At 40.4% G+C, this 21,718-nt stretch overlaps 2 protein-coding genes across 2 annotated transcripts; both read right to left on the bottom strand.

Annotated features, from left to right (window-relative positions):
• Positions 1–2,423: 2,423 nt before the first annotated feature.
• LOC128735250 (3-hydroxyacyl-CoA dehydrogenase type-2-like) lies at positions 2,424–18,767 on the bottom strand. Its single transcript, XM_053829748.1, has 3 exons — positions 18,373–18,767; positions 3,271–3,435; positions 2,424–3,209 (listed from the first exon to the last, which is right to left on the bottom strand). Exons 1-3 carry the CDS (start codon positions 18,379–18,381, stop codon positions 2,616–2,618), a joined length of 768 nt encoding a protein of 255 aa, XP_053685723.1. The 5' UTR covers positions 18,382–18,767; the 3' UTR covers positions 2,424–2,615.
• LOC128735239 (TAR DNA-binding protein 43-like) lies at positions 4,537–18,379 on the bottom strand. The gene is made up of 2 exons (XM_053829738.1): positions 17,813–18,379; positions 4,537–7,742 (listed from the first exon to the last, which is right to left on the bottom strand). The coding sequence occupies exon 2, from the start codon at positions 7,659–7,661 to the stop codon at positions 6,075–6,077; it is 1,587 nt and encodes a 528-aa protein (XP_053685713.1). The 5' UTR covers positions 7,662–7,742; positions 17,813–18,379; the 3' UTR covers positions 4,537–6,074.
• Positions 18,768–21,718: the final 2,951 nt, after the last annotated feature.

The raw sequence follows: 21,718 nt of genomic DNA, 5'->3' as shown, positions 1-21,718 counted from the left end.
AGCTTGTCTTTATTCAGGCACCAAGTGGGATCTTCTAACGCGAATCCCCATCCAGCCCGGTGAGCATACATTGATCTCGTTGAGATGAGATCCCGGAAAACGCCATCCAGTTGCTAGTTTACGACGTTGTCCCGTGACTCAGCGAGTTGTCATCGTAAGCCATCCGGTCGATAACCTGTGGTGGTGATCAGACTGCAGCTACGTTCCGTCCGGCCTCTTCGAAGACAAACCACTATACGAGACTTTATAGCCTCGCAGTCCACACGGATAACTGGCTAGACCACAGCCGACTGTGCCAGCCCCGCCGGCCATGTTTCGAGCGAATAAGATTTCGTGAAAGGCGCGTTTTGCCAGATCAATTCACATATCCGAAATTTCCTCCATAACCACAACACCCTGGAACTCGAAGCTTTGGCAGCTTATCGACCAGTTCGTGCCCTTCAAGCCTAAGCGCGTACCGCTCAAACCAGCCTGGATGAACGCTGATCTCAAGCGCCTTTAAACGATGAAACCCACAGCCCTTAGACGACACAGCAAGTACCGCACTGATGCCACGAGAATAAGATACGTAGAAAAAAATACTACCTATAAGCAACTCAATGATCGTCTGTACAAGGCCCACCAGAATTGTCTGCAATGCCGTCTCAACGCATTTTTGGGTTTGCGTTGAGACGGCATTGCTTGGCGCTACGTGAATGAGCAATGTAAAGAATCTGGATTACCCTCTGGACACGTTTACTGCGCGAATCCACAGTTAAGGATTTGGAAGTTTTAATCGATACAAAATTAACATTGTAGCACAATAGAACACCATACGAACCGTTGCTTTTCAAGAGATGGCGCTTTTCTAGTGGTAGTAAAATCAAAATTTCTCACTTAACTATGTTAACCTACTTGGAAAACAATCACTAATCATATTTTATTTGTGGTACACTCTGATATACGCGATTTTCATTACTTCTGCCTAATTTTGATAAAGAAAAACACACTTTTCCTATTATACCTCTCCATAGCATTTTACTACCATTCATCCGAGAGTTTGAAAAAGTGATTTGATACCGTTCGAGAGCCAAGAGCTAAATATGTTTGCGACATTTGAATTCGAAAAGATTAAATTTCGCGGCATGAACGCAGTAAATAAAAACAATGTTTACCAACTTGGTTCAGGTGTCAAAAGTTATATTAGCAATAAACACAAAAGAAACTGACATGTATGAGAGAGCACTGCATTCAGTAAATTTATTGTTGCGCAAAATTGAGCTGTTACCAAAATGTACAATATGCGGAACAAAGTAACGCCATCTATTGTATTCAACAGGGAAACATTTATAGTTTCAAGAACACTCTCACACAAGGCGCATGATGAAACACTAGCGCCAACTTCTGTTATTTATTATCAGAAACTAGTCGCGATGTCCTATTGGACGGTGTTAAATCAGACCGAACCAGCATGACAGCAAAAGATCAAAAACTTTTTAAGCTACATTTTAGTCTAATCAGACTACATAAATGTTGCAAACAACCAGAGTTATGAAACGATACCGAACGGTTGATAACTATAAACCATACAGAGCAGCAATCTTTGAACGCGTTTTTCTCGAAATCAGAGTTTTGTCACTTGGTTCGGTCTGACTTAACACCGACCAATTGTAGTTAGATAACTCTAGATAATAAAAACTAAAGATTAATTGAAGGGTTGAACCACTGTTATAAGATCCAATGCATTAATGTGTATTTAATTTTAATAAGCTAACGAAATAAAATGGTCAAAAAAATGCAGGGGGCTGTAGCTCCCCTAGAAATAAACACTAGTTCCGCCAATGCCAAGAAACTTACCCAGCTATAAAAGCCGTTGCATGCTGATCGACCTGCGACTACTAGAAGAGACACGCAATGTGGCAAAAGTATGCTCTATTGGCGATTTTCTGCATGGTAACGTTAACAAAAATTTTCACCAATATACCGTATTTCGAATGAATCTTTATTTCATTCGACTTGTTTCGAGCGAGTTGTCTCGCCTATTCGATCTTGCTGGCGGAATAAAGAATACCAACCACTTTCGTTCGAAAAACCAATCTGCGCGAAAGGTAGAATAGGGGTATGTACTTGCATATGATTAGTTAACAAATGAAAGATGAAAAACTTTTTTTTCAATCAATTTTGACTGTTGTAACAATTACAAAATGGTTACAATCATCACATAACAAATTAGCTGGACATTCTTTCTATCCAACAACATATTGACGATTAAATTCCATGTTATTGATGTTTGAAATCTTTCATTCAAACAGTTACAGTTACAGTTCCGTTTTCGTTTCTACAAAATGCTACCCAGTATATAGTAAACCAACGTCAAAAAATTAATTGTTCACTTTCGACACACCGGATAAAATCTGCCGGGTTAGGAAATCTCACACCTCTCAAATGTAACTTTATTCCAAACCACACCTGCTACAAGATGTTAAAAAAACTAATAACAATGCACTGTTTGGCACACCAACAGGCAATGATCGTCATACGACCGATTTCTCGTCAACTAGTTCCTAATAAATGCATCTGGTTTTCGGTCTTATTGCGTTTCGTAGATAAAAATACATGCTATTTCGCAGCTCTCTCTAAGGCATCATACGCAGAGCGCCATCCAGCCGGATAACCTCACCGTTAAGTAGCGGATTTTCGACGATCGATTCCACCAGCTGAGCGTACTCAGATGGATCACCGAGACGCTGCGGAAATGGAACAGTTTTCGCCAGGAACGCACGCACTTTCTCCGGCAGAGCCTGCAGCATCGGTGTGTTGAACAATCCTGGTGCAATCGTACAGATACGAATTCCCTGCGTACTTAAGTCTCGAGCAATCGGCAGCGTCATTCCGACGACAGCAGCTTTCGAGGCAGCATACGCCGCTTGACCGATTTGGCCATCGAACGCTGCCACCGAGGCCGTATTAACAATCACACCACGTTGTCCATCCTTGTTCGGTTCATTCTCACCGATTAGGCCGGCTGACAAACGAATCACGTTGAACGTTCCGGCTGTGTTGACCAGCAGCACTCGCTGGAAATCTTCCAACTTGTGAGGCACTTTTTTGTTGAAGTTGTACGTCTTGATGGCAACGGCCACACCGGCACAGTTTACAGCCACATCCAACCGACCGAATTTGCTCTTCACCAACTCCACGGCGCTTGTTACATCCTGCTCCGAGAGAACCTAAGGGAATAATTTTAGACATTAACAAGTTGGTAATTGTGGCATTTTAAGGTAACATTACATCAACCGGCACGTAGACTACATTGTCTCCTAGTTCTTTAGCAACTTCGTTGCCTTTAGAGGTAGGCAAATCACAGAGCAGCACCTTACTTCCAGTCCGGGCGAAGCGTTCCACTGTTGCACGTCCCAGACCGGATGCGCCACCAGTCACCAGAGCTACCGCGTTCTGTTGAAATTAGAGGAAAAAAAATGAAAATAGAATGTTTTCATTAGTACTCGGTTAGTGAAGTGATATCGAGCGTAAAAATAAAGTTCACAAGCAACAACGCAACCAAACACGACGGACAAAGGGTGAATCACGCTCGCAATAAAAGTATGTCTGCTTCCATCTTGACTTTCCATATCACAGCTTTTTGTCGGGTTGTCTTTGGTTTCGGACAGCCAAGAATGGATTTTGTGTAAAATGGAAAAACAGGGTAACGAAAACTCAAACGTTTCGAATATATTCTGAGTGTTGTAAAGTGAGGAAGCAGAAAAAATAAACATCAAAAAAGAAATCACACTAGGAAGAACGAATAATGTGGAAAAGTAAATTCAGTAAAAAAGGGATGAAAAACGGTTAAAACATAGAAAGTTTAATTTGCTGCTGCTTAGTGCTTAAACGCTATCATTTACTTACATCTCGCACTTCCATCACAACCGCATTTCACATTCTCAGGTCAATCGTCGCAATCGTTCGGTTCGCTCTCGTCCCGCGCAGTCCCGCAAATATCGTCACTTCTTGCATCCTATTATCATCATCATCATCATCATCATCATAGTTTCACTCACGATTATAACCCTGTGCATCATCATCAACATCATCATAATCATCATCACTAGCATCAACCATCAAAAATCAACGTACATATTGCAGTTTTTGTTCACGCTTTCACTATCATGCTATCCTTTCGGTGCTATAGAAGAACCCACCGCAAACACCGCAAGGGAAACGGACAATCCTTCGTACCGGTGCTCATAATCGAGCTATTGACAAACTTTTAAGAATCAGTAATTAGTTTGCTAATAAACAAAAATCATTTAACAAAAATATAATCAAACTTCCAATGTAAATTTCAGTTCACGGTTATTGTTTTAAGAAAGACCATCGTCGAAATTTTTCAAAACAGCCACCGAAGTCCCCAATAAGTCCTCAACGTTAACCGGTGGTTACAAACCAAAACTTGGATTTTCTTTCTTACTTCTCAAACACATCTGAATCAAAACATATCGCAAATAAAACATTAATTGTACAATTTTTACACTTATTTTTTTCTCATTTTTTGTTATATTATTTATCATTTCATCGCTCTTGTTCTAATTACTGGGGATATACGCGCTAGGGAGAAGATACACACTCATCAAACAAATACAGTAATATTTATTCACTTTTATATCTGCGGTCTTTTCAATTACTGCTACATCAACCAACACATTCATAATTCTTGTTTTTTTTCTGTTTCATTTATTTCCATCTGGCAGCACTTCCTCCTCAGCTATATTTTTAATAATCATTCTTTCACCGCACCAACTCTACCCTTTTTGCTCTTTTTTATCATATAATAATAATTTATTATAGTTTGTAGTTTCATTTTCTTTTATCAATAGTATTATATTAGAAAATAAGTGAAGTTTTTCATGAATTTAATTCGATTTCTCTTAACATCTACTGTAAAGTTGTTTTTCTTCTAATGCTCATTTTCTCTCGCATGGGTCTCTACTTGTATGCTCTTTTTTCCGTATATTCTAGAAGTAGTGTAATGCAACAAAAATAAAGTCAAAAAAGAACATCTTAAACACTCACATCAATCAATCAATCAATCCGAAGTTATTAGCTAGAGCATTTGACTTGACTTTCTCGCCTGCCTTGCTTGATAATTATGTCTAAGTTCTGTCATCGTTCTTCACACTTGCTGTTGTTTACTCTATTGTTTTTCTCTTTTCTGTCTTGTGTTTGTGTGGTGTGGTGTAAATGTTCATAGTATGTGTTGATAATAACAAGAATAAAACTGCTTTATCGGCATGTGTCCGACCGTCCGTCCTATGGCAGCCGATAGAGACATTTCTCGGCAGCAGAGCTCACTCACTCACTCACTCTCACGTTTGCGCGCAAAAGAAACACTCTCAACTCGACTCATTTTTGATCTGATTGTTGCGCCGCCGCCCCGTGTCGCTGTCTCCGCAGTAGCGAAACAACCCGTTATCTTCCTAGCGAGGTACGAACTTATTCATAATCTCTCTCACGCGCACGTTGCCTCTTCCCGAGCAGACTGCCTAGAGGTATAAAAAAAGGATCATTTCCTGTCGCTTGCAGTGACGGCAAAGAAGAGATACGTATGTAATAGTTTCTATGATTTTTTTTGCTTCCAATTGAACAATCAACAACTGCTTTACCGACCGCGCGCGCGACTCTTTCCTTATCATGTCTGCTTGGAACCGGAAAAGAACAATTCGCAATCACACACAGACAGATAGGTTGAATCTTTAGTCAATTTCAACACAACCGAACACAATCAATCGCATGATTAAAACTTAAATCAAAAATTGGTTAAAATAAGGGGAAGAAAAAACTCATGCATTGCATTTCAGTTGGCTAAAACGTTTTTTTTTCTGTTTTAAACCTTTCTATAATTTGGTTTCGTAATCGAATCGCCAATCAGTTGAAATATAAACTTTTACCACAAAATATCAAAGTGTCATTTGTTAAATATTCTATGTGTCAATTCTTAAGTGTTTGTTTGTGTATGAAAAGGGGGGCGCGTGTGTGTGTACCTAAATGAAAGTGCGCATCATAAAAGCTGAAGAGGAAAACTAGTCATAACTGTTCTACTGTCGATTTTGTTCTCCTCTTCCACTAGGACCTCCGGCGGCCGCATTCCCATTACCTGATCCGTTCCACGGTAGATACTCCTGACCTCCGGGGGCTCCAGCGCCCGGTCCCGACTGGTTGCCCGGGCCAGAAGCGTTACCACTCTGCGCTCCACCGGGACCGCCAGGACCTCCCGATCCCTGCGGATTGTTATGCATCTGATTTCCGATCAAACTCCACTGGCTGAGGGCCGCCGCAATAATGGCCGGATTAATGGGCATCTGGTTCAGATTCATGTTGCCCCCACCCGGACCGCCGTGATTTCCGATCACTCCAGGAGCGCCACTATTACCACCAGGGGCCGCTCCACCCGTCCCACTTCCACCACTCAGATGGTTGCCCCCCATCCCCCCGCTCGAGCCGTGGTGGCCCCCGTGAAGGCCTGCGCCGTTTCCCTGACCTCCGCCGTTCGGACCAGGGCCTGTTGAGTTTAAACCCAGCGCTTGTAGATTGGGCATATTGTCCATGTTGCTGTTGTTCTGGCGATTCTGCTGGGAATATTCATTATAGTTCCAGATAGGCTGATTCGGTAGATTGTTGTACCCACCGCCTCCACCGCCATTTCCGTGGTGATAGTTACTGTTCATATTCGAATGCGACTGTGGACCACCGTAATCCGATCCACTCGAACCACGTCCGCGGTCATCGTAATTGGACATATTGCCGCCCATCTGATTTTTCTGCTGATTTCGATTATGCTCTGGTCTAGGCGAAGCTGTCGATACGTATACCGACGCGCCTTTAATCAAATGATCCTCCCCGCACAGACTTTGAGCGACGTGAGGATCAATAAAAGTAACAAACGCAAACGCACGGAATGGCTTCGGGATGAAAACATCCGTAACTTCGCCGTACTTACTAAAGTATTCGCGAATATCGTCCGCTGTCATTTCTTCCGTTACACGGCCCAAAAAGATTTTGCTTGGCATCTGATGTTGCATTTGATCTTTGCTACTTGGTACCTTAACGTCACACCAACGTCCATCAATCAAATGACGCTTGGAAAGGGCTTTCATCTGAGACCCAAAATTGGCGAAGCGAATGAATCCATAGCCTTTGGATTGACCAGTTTTGGGATCCTTCTTGATTTGAACAACCAGCAATTCACCGAATGTATCGAAATATTCACGCAGTGCTTCCTCAGTCGTCTTCCAGGGCAATCCAAGCACAATCAAATCCGTCGTTGTACGATACTTGTTCTCGATACGTTTCGTCTTTGGCGTAGAATTTTCCAGCTTATCGTCGCTCTTGCGTTTGTTCTCCTTCGGGAACACACATATGTAAACGTGATTGCCCCAGCCCTGCTCTGGCGAAAATGGGTGCAATTTGTTATCGTTCAACCGAACGCCACGGATTGCTTTATTTTCCGGATTACGATATTTAAGGCCGCACGCTCCGTAGAACTGGGCCTGTAACGTCGATAGCGACAAAGTGCCGTCGTCTTCCAGCGGTAGCTCAACCGCTTCCTCTCCTTCTTCTTCGACGACCAGAACGGCTCCGGCCATTCCAACGCCTAGAGAATCTCCTGTATTATCGGTATCCATCGTTGTTGTGGTTCCGCTACGTTTAGTTACTGCTCCTCCGTACAGAGAAAGATTGATTTCGTCCGTAGGGTATTACTTACTCTGTTGTCCGGAAGTGTTACGCCCAGAAAGGAAGGACAAAAAATACATTAGATTGATTACAGTTTATAATATAAAGGAAAAAGTGGGAAAAAGATTAGAAGAATAACATCGATCCCAGTTTCCAGCCATGGCAGCAAACTTGATTTTGAGAATTTAAAATTTAAAGAGTTCAAACGAACTAATTTTTTTTAACATCGACCAATTCGATATGAGTAATCTTTATTAGTGCTAGTCAAAACTATTCAAAAGAACTGTCGAAGCTGTAATGCTAACTTAAATCTGTGCAAGATGGTTTTTAAACAAAGTCGCTTTTCAAGTCAATCCGGGAATGACCGCATAAATACAGATCTCGGAAGCCCTAAAGATGATCCAAATCGGGATTGAAACGTTGGCTCGAAAATTAACTAATACATTTCATTGACTTAACGGCTAAGATAATAAAACATTAACACGAAGACAATCTCCTATTATTACTTAGGTGCTCTCAAAGAGCTGCGCGAGAAATCTAAATGTTATAACCATTCCGCAACGATTAAAGCTTTGCAAAAATGCGATACTACCAAAGCAAAGCTGTGTTGTTACGTTCCGTTTTGGATTCCGAGCATCTGTTATTATTCGATAGACCTTGCAGCTAACGGTAAGCCCCGGTAGTCGATTTGAACGACTGTCATATAAGCAGTTCATTCATTAGTAAAACAAACCAAATTGGTCCGCAGTAATTATCTTGCGGTTCGCCTGACGTTACATAGACCCTTCCAATCAACCTCCCTAAATCACCGAACAGCGAAATCGTTGGTCATATCTGTGTACATCCAATGAACCGTTCAGTGTATTCATGACAAAGCAATGAATAATGAATTGAAGATCATTTTAGATAACAGTTTAGCATATGGAGCAGTCCACCAAGAAAGTTCAAGAAAGCTCTGCTATCATAGTTAAGCTCAAGATTACCCATCGGCAGGGATGGAAGATCAGTGGTTTCGATAAAATCTGTGACTTATCGCCACTCGCACAGATCATGACTAACAGTGAATGTTTAGCGTTGATCACAAAATATTGTTCTCTAAACAGTCTCAGTAGTCGAACACAGTGCTACATCTTACCTAGCTGCGAGAAAAAAAGGTCACACATGTTGAATGACAATATCATATGATGCACACAACCAATCGTCTGTATCTGTTATATTTCTCAACGCAATCATGCAATGAACATGCTCTGACATGAGGCTTGTCATAATCTGTACAGATCCCGACAGTGTTCGTCGCTTACAAGTAGTGATGTCAATGAATCTGAATCTGATCGCTTCTATGATCTTGATCGCTAAAAGCGATTTTTTTTTCATCCCTGCCCATCGGTGATGCCCTTCCAAAGAAACGTCGTCCTGGTGAGGCCCTCAAAGGCGTTAAACCGTTTTTCGGTGGCACTAAGCCATCTACTGCTAAAGACCTAGCAACTGTTTCTAGTGTAAAGACGGGAGCCGTTACCAATCTCGTCGAAGAATGCTTGCAATGTGAACAACCCATAAAAGTGATTCCATTGCTCCGAACCCGCTACAAACCCTAGTTACTGCGAGCAGCGTTGTCATTTCATCATTATTCAGCCGCACTACGGGATGCGAATCGGAACGGGTCCGATCGGTATGCAGAAAAGATGCATCTGCCAGCACACTTCAGTCGTTCCGACCCCGTAGCCCGTCCAGTGTATCGATCACCGTTTAGGCATCCATCATCGAGAAAACCCAACCAATGTTGAAAATCGTGCAAAAAGCAAAAGATGCCAACTCTCTCGCCAGCAAGTATAAGAAGCATAGCACCCAACGCTTACGCCACTAACACAAACGTACGACAAATAGCCGCCGTTGCTGTGTGCAGACTTTCTGCTACCTACACACTCGCGAACGCACAGCCTCGTAGCGTCTTTCTGCATCGCTCACTCACGAGGCAAACAATTCGTAAGCAGCCAGCTGCTCGTGATAGCTAGTAGCACGTTGGCGCTGAGACACAGATTTTGCATTACTTTTTTCTTCATTTCACGCCCTCGATTCTCTATGTGGGTTGGAGAGCGAGACATCGCGAGGGATTAGTATCAGTTGCTCGGGCTGCAATGATGAACGTGAGCGACGACCGCGGGTAAATACACTTGCAAAAACTCGTCGCAGTGCATGAATAAATAAGAGCGAATACGAAAGGGATGCTGTATGAGAAATTTGGACCATACGAAGGTGGGCTTAACACTGGACCCAACCATTAACCTACAAACTGCCCTTATCGGAATGCAAGCAATCTTGGAACCCCCGACCCTATGCTCGAGCATAGAGATGTTCCAATCGAATCCGTTGCCGCCTGAATCCTTCTCCAGTTTTACCCAGCCCTTCCACCAGTCTTTAGCAGCCCATCACTGGATCAACAAGCCAAATTCGGGTGTTTCCGCATTCACGATTCCAAATATTGGCATGATGGAAACTACAGAGTCCCTCACCACAGTCGAGCAATTGGAGCCAGCGTTCGTTAGTCGCCCCGGTGATATGTGGGAGTGCTGATGGAGCGCTTCAGCCTACACGTCAGATAAGTACATTAGGCATTCCGAATTTTTGAAACCTGATATTGCTTTTTATCGTATCGGTTGCTTAGCCCGATACGAGCAATGCTAGTAGTGGACCACCAGCGGATATGCTAGTTAGTAGCCTGATGTCACACTCTGGTGCGGCTGGCGATCGTAATTCTTTTGTACACTGTCAAAACGTTTGCGTCAGGAGTTTGCGTACTAAAAATGCTCGAATGCCTTTAGTGCTGTCTAGTTGAATATGACGTACTTGCGTTAACGAAACGTGACTTAGAGCTGACATCGATCGACAACACTGAAGGATCATCTTTCGACTATGCTCTTCTTAATCAAAATGGATTGACCAGCATTCATTCACGGGGTGATGGAGTATAGATTGCCAATCATACCTGTATGAAATCCCAATTTGTTTTTCCTCCGGACTACAGCCAACTTTTGTTCATTGGGCTATTTTTAACTGGGCAAGGTTTTAATCGGGCTCTCGTTTTTTTATTAACGATAAAATAGATTTATTAGCTCTCGTTAATTGGGCTATTATATCCCATCTAAAACAAAGTCAAACGTCATTTCTGACAGTGCAGTTTAAAATGCAGAAATTAATTTTTTTTAAATCGGAGGGGTTGTGTACAAGACACGACCGCATAGGTAACGTAGGACTACGTAAGTCTCTTTGTAGCGATAGTAACATGTATCCATGTATGTAATACGATTCTTCATGGATATAATACATGCTACATGCAGCATACATGGGGTTTGTTGAGACTAACTGCTGGCTGAGAAAATTCGATTTTTAAATTGATGTTAAAAGCGTCTCAAATCTTCAACATCAAACACTATTTCCATATATATATATACATATTGATATCAAAAAATTGTTCTGTTGAAATGGCTTAACTCTGCGGCAGGTTGAGAAATCCAAATACTTGCAAGTCGATATTTTTTTTACATCATTTTATTCATTTTCATGATTGAAGCTAAAAATAAGTTAAAGTAATTTACAAAATGCTTTGTACCTTACTGCCTTATGCTGAGTTGACAGTCAAATAAACATTAGCATCACTAAGAATCCCTTCTGCCTTGCCTTGTCCATCATTTTCGAAAGAAATCTAAATGCAATGTTTGACAATTGAATCTATGTAAAGAATTGCAGGCAACTAACTGACGCAAAGTGGCAAATGAAACGTTCAAAACTATTCTTGGATAAAAGTCGTTGATTTTCCTCGCTTTGAGAATTGCTGCGTTACGTCACATCCACAAATATCGCTTCAGCCGTTTTCTTGTTAAACAAAAATTCCGAACCAATTCTTGCAGTACCCATATGGGTACAATCTGGCAAAAGGAAAGGATTACCGCTCACACACTATGACGTTTCTCTTTCAGGACATCAGTTTGGACTACATTCAATGTTTAAAGATAAACTCGGTCGAAAGAGAAGGGTAGTTTCACACTAACAAAATGGTTTACTTTCAGGACATCAAATTGAACTAGGATAAATGCTCAAACGAACGGTTGAAGAAAAGAGGTGGTTTGGTTCTGGCATGCTTCCCAAGCACCGATATCAAATTGATGTAGGTTTAAACATCGTAAAGATTCTTCGACCTGTTGAGACGAGAGGGTTTTGTTTTTTTTTGTTCTAAAAATAAAGTAATCGAAACAGATGGTGTACAGGTCGGACACGATTATCCGGATGAATTTTTTTAAAATATGTTTATGTTCAAGTTCAAAATTATAAAAAAATTTTTTTTACCCGAATAATCGAGTCCGACCTGTATTTAACTGTCGTCCCTGTCTGTGAAGCAAGGCGATAGCGAAGAAAATGTATGGGGATATTAAACCTTGAAACTTTTCGTTAATTTTCGCTCATTCGTAATTTACAAAGAAAGTTATAATAGGAATCACATAATTGCTACACTGCCGCAAATCGCATAACAGTCCCATTTTCTATGGAGTTTCCTATATAAATGGGACTGTTATGCGATTCACGGCAGTACATGTATTACGAGTCGATCGGTATCTAAACCATGAAAATCTATTCATAATTGGCAGAGCTATTAGTGTTCAAAATCTTTCATATTTTCGAGACGCTCACCTTTTTCGATTTTTTTGAATGACACCCTATCCCAAAAAATGTCTCAACGCATTCGTTTTATCCATTCAGCTTCAATAATTTTTGTACGTAGAGCATTTAGGCGGCAAGTTTCAGCTGCATCTTAGTTCATAAAACGAATTGACGAGATTGCGTCGCCAAAAGCCGGTTCTTCTGAGTTGATAGTGGAGATATCAAAATAGTTGCTACTATTCTCCGCCTCTTTCAGCCATTCCTTTTGCGTAGTCAGTTGATCTTTATTTAGCACAGATGTCACAATCTTTTCGTCCGTGATAACTTCTCTGGTAATCCAATCTGGATTATAATTGACATCATACACCTGATCATCCAAAGATCAAGGTCTATTTCAGTTGTTATTCTTCCAGCCAGATTATCGATAGCCAGAGCTAGTGTCTGGAAATCCTTATGGTTACACATTCTCATCTTCGTAGCCACCGTCGGTCACCAAATTTTCTAATAACTTTCTCTAAGAGTTTCGGATCATTTCCGTAAAAATCTCGTTCCAAGATACCAACCATGAAATTGCTGAAGAGTAACCTTTTTCAAACGCTCTTCGACTGTCAAATACTCGTTTTCAAGAGTTAGCCTTAACGTAAGTTTCCTCTTGTATTTCCGCTTTACTGCACTGATGACCGTTTGGTCCATCGGTTGCAACTCCGACGTTGCCTTTGGAGGAAGGTAAATTACTTGAATCATATCTCATAAAGAATTATCCAGATTGTAATGACTAGTGCAACTATCAAGCACAAGCAATGCTTTAGACTCTAGACCATGCTCAGATAAAAATTTCCTAGTTGTCGGAAGAAATTCGTCATAAAACCCACTGACGGAACAGTTGCCGCGTCATCCAAAACTTTTTTGGAATGACATGAGACAAGCAGTACTTTTCTGTTATGCCCTCGTGGTCGCGGCTGAGCAGGAGTTCCAATAAAGAGTAACTAAATTTTTAGTGATTTGTCAACTGCGTGTAAGAAACGGGAAACCGGCAACAATCTTTCTTCGTCGGACAGCTTCGAGAAAACAACTTCTCACTTGAACTCGGAAGCAGTCAATCTGTTTGTTACAATTTTGAGGGCATATTCAGTGACACATCACCCGTTCAGCGACAAAACACACACGCATACACCGTTCCACAAAGCGCGCAAAGATCTTAACGAAAGGACCCGGAACAGATTGGCCTACCACCAATTTTTCTGAAGAACAGTGCCATTTCGCTTGCATTACCAATCACCACTGCCTTTAACCGCTAGTACCAATACAAAATGTTTCCTGCTACAGGGGATCCATCCATAATTCTAATTCGCAAGTCTAGGAGTCGTAATTTGTGATGGGCAATCCGCTCCTGATCCATGTAAAAGATCCGGATCCGTAAAAAGAATGACTGATCCGTGAATCTTCTCTTTTAAGACACGGATCTTCTCATACGACCTTTAGTTTGCAGCGAACTTCATTAGGTTTTATTTCGCTGACAGTTCTGCCTAGAATTTCATTTTATGGCTTATCTAGTAGTTCGTTCTCTTCACTCTATTTCAGGTTACTGTCATGAAGGCAGACTACTGACAAGGCAGGATAAAACAAGATCAGAGACAATAGGCCGTATGAATAAAAGAGCTAGAACAAATGCTCCCATCCGATTTAAACGGGAAAAGCAAAGCAAACTGTTTTATTCAAACGGCCTAATGGCTCTATTCTTCGCACGCTTTAATAATAAATTCAAATTTGGGTTTGAATGGAAATGTCTCCGTAGGCATAACGCATTTCAACAAAATGAGAAAAAACGGGGAAAACCCGTTTGAAAGTACTAGCTTGTACGAGAAACGCGTGCACGTAAAGCATGCGCGGCCATAATCTCCGTAGAATCTTTTTCAGAGTTATTGTTATAGTTATTGACTCTTTTTCTAAACTTTTGCCTGAAGAGTAGGGAAAACCCCAGTGTAACTAAAGATGTTCAGTGTAACTAAAGATCCGAGGAACCGTTCCGAAGATCCGGATCCTTGACTAAATAAACCGGCTCTGATCCGATCAGTCTACTGATCCGTTTTGCACATCACTAGTCGTAATTCGGACAAACTGCGGTATTAATAATTCTCGCGTAACTTTTCAAAAAAATCTATGTAGCATTGAGAAACTCTCTGCTCATTATCTGTCGTTTTTTCAATGAAGTTTATAATTTGTTCGATCTTACTCTGTCCAGAAATGTATTTATTTTTAGAATCCCGCGTTAAAATTAGGAATTAAGTAAACAATCTGTACGACGTAATCGAAGATACTAAACAAGTATCAAGATTTTTTCTAAGTACAAACAAGTTTCGAAGTACATACACAATCCTGCTAGCGAACTGATACCAGAAAGCGAATGTTCATTAGATCTCGTAAGTTTTCTTAATTCTGTGACCTCTGCCAATTATCAGACGCAACATGAAAAAAATTAGGTAAAGATTTACCATCATCTAATTGATACAATGAGCCAGAATAAATACCTACAACTCAGGATTTCAGGAACAAAAATCAGAGGGGTTGTGTACAGGACACGACCTAAACTTCATCACCTGATTGGGATAAATGCCGACAGTAGTTGAGGTGGCTCATCAAACTTTGATAGCTCACCGATACGACATGGCGTAAATTAAAAGAGGACACACCACAATAGATCAAAATAATGGTCGCGGTGGTAAGTCCCCAACACGGGAAAAAAAACAGGACACGACCGCATATATAGGTGAGGCAGGACTACGTATGTCTCTTTGTAGTGATAGTAGCATGTATCCATGTTTGTAATCATTCGATTCTTCATTTATACATGCTATATGCAACATATATACATGCTACATGCGTTGTATGTAACATTTATCAAAGTGGTAACATTGCATACGTTCAATCTTCAAAAGATTTCAGAGTTATTTCTATGTGCATTTGAAAACAATTTAACAAAATCAAGAACACAAACTATTGCTTTCCTGCTACCTTACAGAAATTAAAGATTGTTTTTATTACGCATGGTTCCCCATGCTGAAGGGATTTTACCAATTCAATCCTATTTTATCAACAGCACATCTTTTCACTACACTTCTAATGAAACGGAAAACATACGTATTCATAGTCATATTATAACCGAACACTAACAGCTGTAGCACATTTTTCCAACACAGATATCAAATTCGCCTAGGTTTAATCGTCTCGCAGTAAAGAATTTGCGATCTGTTCGGACAACGAACTTGTCATTTTTTCTAGCACACTTCCCTAACACAGACATCAAATTGGAGTAGATTTAATCGCGTTCGTAAGAAATCTGTTGGCACGAGGGGGCTTTGTCACTCTTTCTGACGTACTTCCCAAGCAAGAACATCAAAATGGTCTAGGTTTAATCGCGGTGTCTAGAAATCTTGTTGAAATGAGGAAACTTGGTCACTTGTTTTGGCTTACTTCTTAAGCACAGATCTCAAATTGGTATAGGTTTAGATCATCGTAAAGAATCTTCCAACCAATCACGAAGCAAGAATTCTGGTAAAACATAGGATCATTATTTTAATTTTTCAATAGTTCAACATCAAGAAACTATACTTTTCTTCATTTGGGCCAATTCTCAGATTTTCCAATCGATTGGTGTAAAAATATTGAAAATCGTTCTGGAAACCAATAAGCTATTAGCTTTCAAAGCCTGACCACTTTTCGAGAAAGATTTTTTGGAATGACACCCTATACCAGCTAGCTTCCTGAAAGACGTAGTCCTACGTCAAAACTAGCAGGCTTATTTTAAGGATCACTGCGTATAATACACAGGAATATGACATTCTGTTATTTACTTTTTCGTACGAGACATCAGCTTTGGTTAGATCTTGCTGACCGATCGATCAAATTAGTTGAAGGTTGTGCACTTACTCGCTATTAATTACTTTCAAGATATCAACTTCATCTAAGCTCGGTAGAAAAAAATAATCGGGACGGGATGGTTTTTTTTTCTGAAATCGAAGCGAACGAAATTGCAGATACAGGTATAAAATTGTCATCTGGGGCAAGGGAAGCAAAAAATGTGCTTGCATGTGATTGGTTGAAAAACTAACAAAAACTGAAAAACATGCATTTTGATTATTTCAAATATTTAGCAATTGCACAATGGTTACAATTATTACATAACAAAATTGCTGGTCATTTTTTTATCCGACATATTGACGATGAAATTCCATGCAGTGATAAAAAAGTTGATGCTTGAAATCTTTCATTCAAACGTTACTACAGTTCTGTTTTCGTTTTCAATAAGTGCTACCCAGTAGAGTAAGCAAAGATGCAGTCCTACGTCAAAAAAAAAAAAAACAAATGTATGTCGATTTGCTCTATTGTAATATCATTTGTAAAGAAACTAGAGATGCAAACTCAATTCTTTTTATACAAATTGACGCAGTGGCAGTACCAACCCGGTAACAATGTGACAGCTCCCATACTAATCAAACGTACCTAAAACTGCTGGTTCATGGTTCACGACAGATGTTTGAAAGCGGCGTAAATATCGTAGAAAGAGTTTATTATCATTTGTTTTGGCAAAAAATCCCTTGTGCATATAAGATCTGAATTGGTTTATTATTTCAATAGAGTACTTTACGAACTGACAACATTATGTCAAGTATCAAAACGTTTCCGTGGTAATGACAATAGCAGCATAACTGGTTCTTCTGTCATAATAACATGCTCTATTTGGTTCTGTCATGTAACAGAGTGTTTTTGTACAACTGCAACGATCTCAATTGCTTGGATTTACTCTTGAATTTTGCTTAATTTGTTCTGTTAATGACAAAATCGATCCAGCAATCATGAAAGAGCATTTCATTTTGAATTGCGCAGCGGATAACTTTCAATGAAACACGCAATATTTAAATACTTTACAGCAGACAACTCGTACACAAGAGTGACAATCTTGTAATAAATACCGCTTTTTATCTTGTAAACAAATCAATCAAACAACCCACCAATAATTCAAACAGTTTTACCGAAAACATGAAACGATGCTGAAATAATCAACACGCACTTTTCAAATCGTTGTCCAGACAGCTTTTTGCGTTCACATTTAACGTAACAAAAATTAACATTTCCTTTGGAAATCGAAGGTGCGTTAATTTTGAACGGCACGTAAAAACGATCGTCGCGACATTTTTGACACTGGCGGGTGTTATGGGAAACTGTTAATAACTGTCACTTTGTTACGGGGTAGGGCAGTACCTACATCGATACGAATACAAAATCAATGTTTACCATCATCTTCAATCAATAATTTTTTGCACTTGGCTAAAATAAACGCTGGAGAAGGTCAAAAAGGATCAATGTTATTACTTCATTATCTAAACTTCCCTCAGGATAACTTTCGTATCCGTAAAGTACAAACATAATTAAAATACAGATAAAAACTCACTCGAACTGTATACGCGCGCTCTTTCTCTCTTTCTCGCTCACTCGATCCTCCCTCAGCAAGGGTTTCAGTATTTTGCAGAATCGCTTAACTGTGAAACAGCACGACCGCACGGTGTCAGCACGATTCAGGAAGGAAACACTCGTTGAACACTAAAATTCGTACTCCGATCAATCGCGATGTGGCTTTTATATTTACAAACGTAATTCCAGGCAACTTCCACTAACTTTGATAGTTCGAATATCCTCGGCCTCGCTAGTCTGAGTGCTTGCGTTTAGTTTACTCGCTTGGCCCTCTGTCTGGCCGTGTCTGTGTGAGATAGCCGACCAATACACAGAAAGTGTATGAAGTTGTCGAATTATAGACTAGGTAGGAAGGTGGAAAGGGATCCGCTCCCGACCGAAGTGAAAATCAAGATGGAGGAAGCACACTCTCTGACCCGTAATCTCAAAAAGGAAGAAAATGCTCGGAAATTTCTCGCACACACCACCTTTCTTCAGGATTCACAACTGCTTTCAATACAAGACAGGGTTTAAAAATTGCAATCCACTGGCTTTTTATACCTTCAGCATCGTAGTTATTGCGAAGTTTGAAATCCGATTTGTTCCACACGATCGTTTCGCCAGGTGCTATTCTTTTCGAGCGAACCAACTTCAGATACGATTCCTCCGTCGATGATTTATTGTAACTGTTACAATTTATTTTTGTCGATGAAGAAAACGAGTTTCAATTTTTTATTCTTCCGTGCACGATATAAAAAGAACACTAGCGCTCCACCACCGATTTTTTTCCGGCACAGTACTTCTCGTTTTCGCGCACACACAATATACCTTTCAAACCTCACGGTACCTCACTCGCTAGAAAGAGAGAGTAGGCTTACGTAACGCACATAGCAAGAAGAAAACCGCTAAGAGAATTCCGACCGCACATTCAACTCGCAAACTAACAACCGACTCACACGACTGCTTTGAAATGAATGAGAAAAATCGCGAGTTTCGTGCGCGACATTTTGCGATGGCGGCAGTGTTGCCATATTTTTAACCATTAGAATCTTATCGTTTAAACCAAGGGGTTGTTTGCTTCGTGCCATAATGTCCTGCGACGCCAATAAAAATAGACACGGCGTTAAGCCTAGTATCGACCTGAAAAGAAATGGGCAAAAAGATAGGCCAAGAAATGCTATAGAAAAGATTTTCCGTTTGCGATTTCTTTACCAGTATGCACCTGACAAGAAATATTGTTTCACTTTCAGATGGCGCAGTTTAACATGCAAGTGAATTGAAACGTCACTTTTCCGTACGGAATAATATCCGGCGCAATTATTACTACAAGAAAAAATGACAGATAACTGCTTGCCTTGCAGTTGTCAAATTTTCTTCGATAAATAGCAAAATTTTTTCTTGAGCTGTTTTCTTTTCAGCTGGATACTAGGCTTTACCAAATGAATTTACAAATGAATTTCAATGTGCATATGCATTGATAATTTTGATGTTCGTCTGTCAGCGTGTTAGCCACGATTCTCAGCGCGAGTTTTCAGGGAAATGATCCATTACTATGCGCGTCACCCGCAGTGCCTTGTAAGTTGCAAGGACCTGCATAGTGTCGTCGTCCTGCCAGTAAAAACAAGTTAGATTAAAACTACTCGGTCGGTGGTTTGTACAGTAGACGGAGGAAGAGGCACAATTTGTGTCTAAAAATAACCCAACCCAACCCAACTCAAAAAATAATCATCCTTGGCGCAGACGAATGGGTGCGGAATTTATCGTTTATCGAGGCTTGATATTCATCTTAATTACGCAGGATGTGTAAAAGCTCAACCGCCATTTTGAAAGAATGTGGTAATGCTCCGTTAGGCGGCTCTCACATCACTAAAAACACAAGCTTTGATTGTCAATATCCTGTTCAAATTCTCACCAAAGCTTTTTACGCGTTATCCAGCTTTTTACGCGCTATAATGGCGGACGCTATCCAGCTTTTTACGCGCTATAATGGCGGATGCTATGAATTGTGTTCGTAATATGCGAACAATCTTTTTGACAACTCTGCATCCATCAAAACTGGGCACTCTTCTCCTGTACAGCAGTGTTGCTCTTTCTTTCGTTAACGTAAAAGAAGGAGAGCAATAGTTTTGTTTTCATTTCGCACATTTTTGCTCTCCTTCTTTGGCGTAAACGAAAGAAAGAGCACGGTAGTGTTGCAAGAGAAGAGTGCCAGATTTGATGTATGAGAGTTGTCAAAAAGATTGTTCGCATATTACGAACACAATTTATAGCGGCCACCATTATCCCGCGTAAAAAGCTGGATAAATTGTGTTCGTAATATGTGAACAATCTTTTTGACAACTCTGCATACATCAAAACTGGGCACTCTTCTCCTGTACGGCAGTGTTGCTCTTTCTTTCGTTTACGATAAGGTTTTGCACGGGCGAGCATAACCTCACTTCTTTGACGTCTATCAGTGGTTTGTTTACATGGGCTTGGAACATGGGTTAACATGTTGAAACTGAATATTGCTTAAAGCCTTAAAGGCAAGTCAGAAAAGCACAAAAACTGCCATTCCGAGTAGTTTGGAGGGCGACACTGCTGGATAATACGCTTTTAAAACGTTTAATTCCAATTTATGCATATCGCGTTCGCCTAACAAATTGTAAACAAACCACGAGTAGATGTCAAATGGATGAATTGCGTTCATTCTGGTTCATTCGTGACGTCACCTTGCAAAACCTTATAGTTACGTTACTACAGTTTCAACCCGGATTGAATAAACAAATTCACTATTAGTAGAATCAGGCCATTCGATGTCGAAGTGACTTTAGCATGGGTTTATTCTCTGGCCCCTCATCACCCTTCCTTCATGCTGAGTTCTACATTATCCCGAAGACGCTTCTTATGGTTAGTATGCTGGTATGAGGACCTATTGAGGTAATGGTTTTGAACCTCATGAGGACTCACCAGTGCCAACTGTAACGAGGCGAAACAGGTTTGGTATAGTAGGACATGCATCGAAGCAAGGGTAAAACCATCAACACATAAGCACGCATAAAAAAATATAAGCTTATCGTTTACTCAATAACGATAAAGCACAGAAATGCAGTGCAGAATACAGCATACACCCGGGCAACATTACAATAGATCAATAATGTTGTGGTCAAAGTGGTAAACCCACACAAAAAAAGTGGTTATCTTTTGCTGGTTTGGATCAGCTGTCGACTCAAGATAACCGCAATGTGAGGATTTTTCTTGCAATCTGCAATATATGCTGAGAGAGATTCGCGGATAGGAAAAAATCGTACGTCAAATGCAACCAGTTCGAACTGTCAAATGCAGCCAGTTGTTATTAGTGGTCAGAAATTGGAAATTGGTAACTCATACAAGTTTTCGGCTGGTAGTTCTTTAGGAAAACACAGATAAGAAATTAAATTGGTCTTATTTTTTTAGTTGTAAATTAGCTGCTAACTAAAAAAACGGTTGATAATATTTTACGCTAAGCATACTTTCGAATTTCTCACAAAAGTACTCATAACGTGTCATTTTACATGCAATAAGCTATGCGCTTCCGATTTATCGCATGTTGCATACAGTATTTTTGCAAAAGCTGATGTCCCATCCAGCTTTCCACGAGCGATAATGGCGGATATTGAGCAGAAGTGGGCACAATCTTTTGACATTCATTGGAGGAGCGTTGAGTTCGCCCTGATGGAGTTACTATGGATAGTTGATTCAATATATATAGAATGCCAGTGTCGCTGCAGTGCTCGTGGTAAACATCACACATTTGAAAATTGCGTATTTACACTGTATGCGCATATGTGTGAGTGATCGATTCGAAACGGGAATCTGATTGTCAAACTAAAAAGGCAACCCAATAAAAAATCCTTCTGCTTTTCCGTACATCACGTAGGATAAATCA

Source organism: Sabethes cyaneus, chromosome 1, assembly GCF_943734655.1.
Source record: "Sabethes cyaneus chromosome 1, idSabCyanKW18_F2, whole genome shotgun sequence".
Lineage (NCBI taxonomy): Eukaryota > Metazoa > Arthropoda > Insecta > Diptera > Culicidae > Sabethes > Sabethes cyaneus.
The sequence above is the reverse complement of the archived record's forward strand: the minus strand, read 5'-3'. Positions and strand labels throughout refer to the sequence as shown.

What these genes read in the sequence shown, in the direction of transcription:
- LOC128735239 (XM_053829738.1), bottom strand. Translation starts at nt 7,661, where the DNA reads ATGGATACCGATAATACAGGAGATTCTCTAGGCGTTGGAATGGCCGGA.
- LOC128735250 (XM_053829748.1), bottom strand. An exon ending in TAGTCTACGTGCCGGTTGAT is followed by an intron (nt 3,210 to 3,270) that starts GTAATGTTACCT and finishes TTATTCCCTTAG; the next exon opens with GTTCTCTCGGAGCAGGATGT.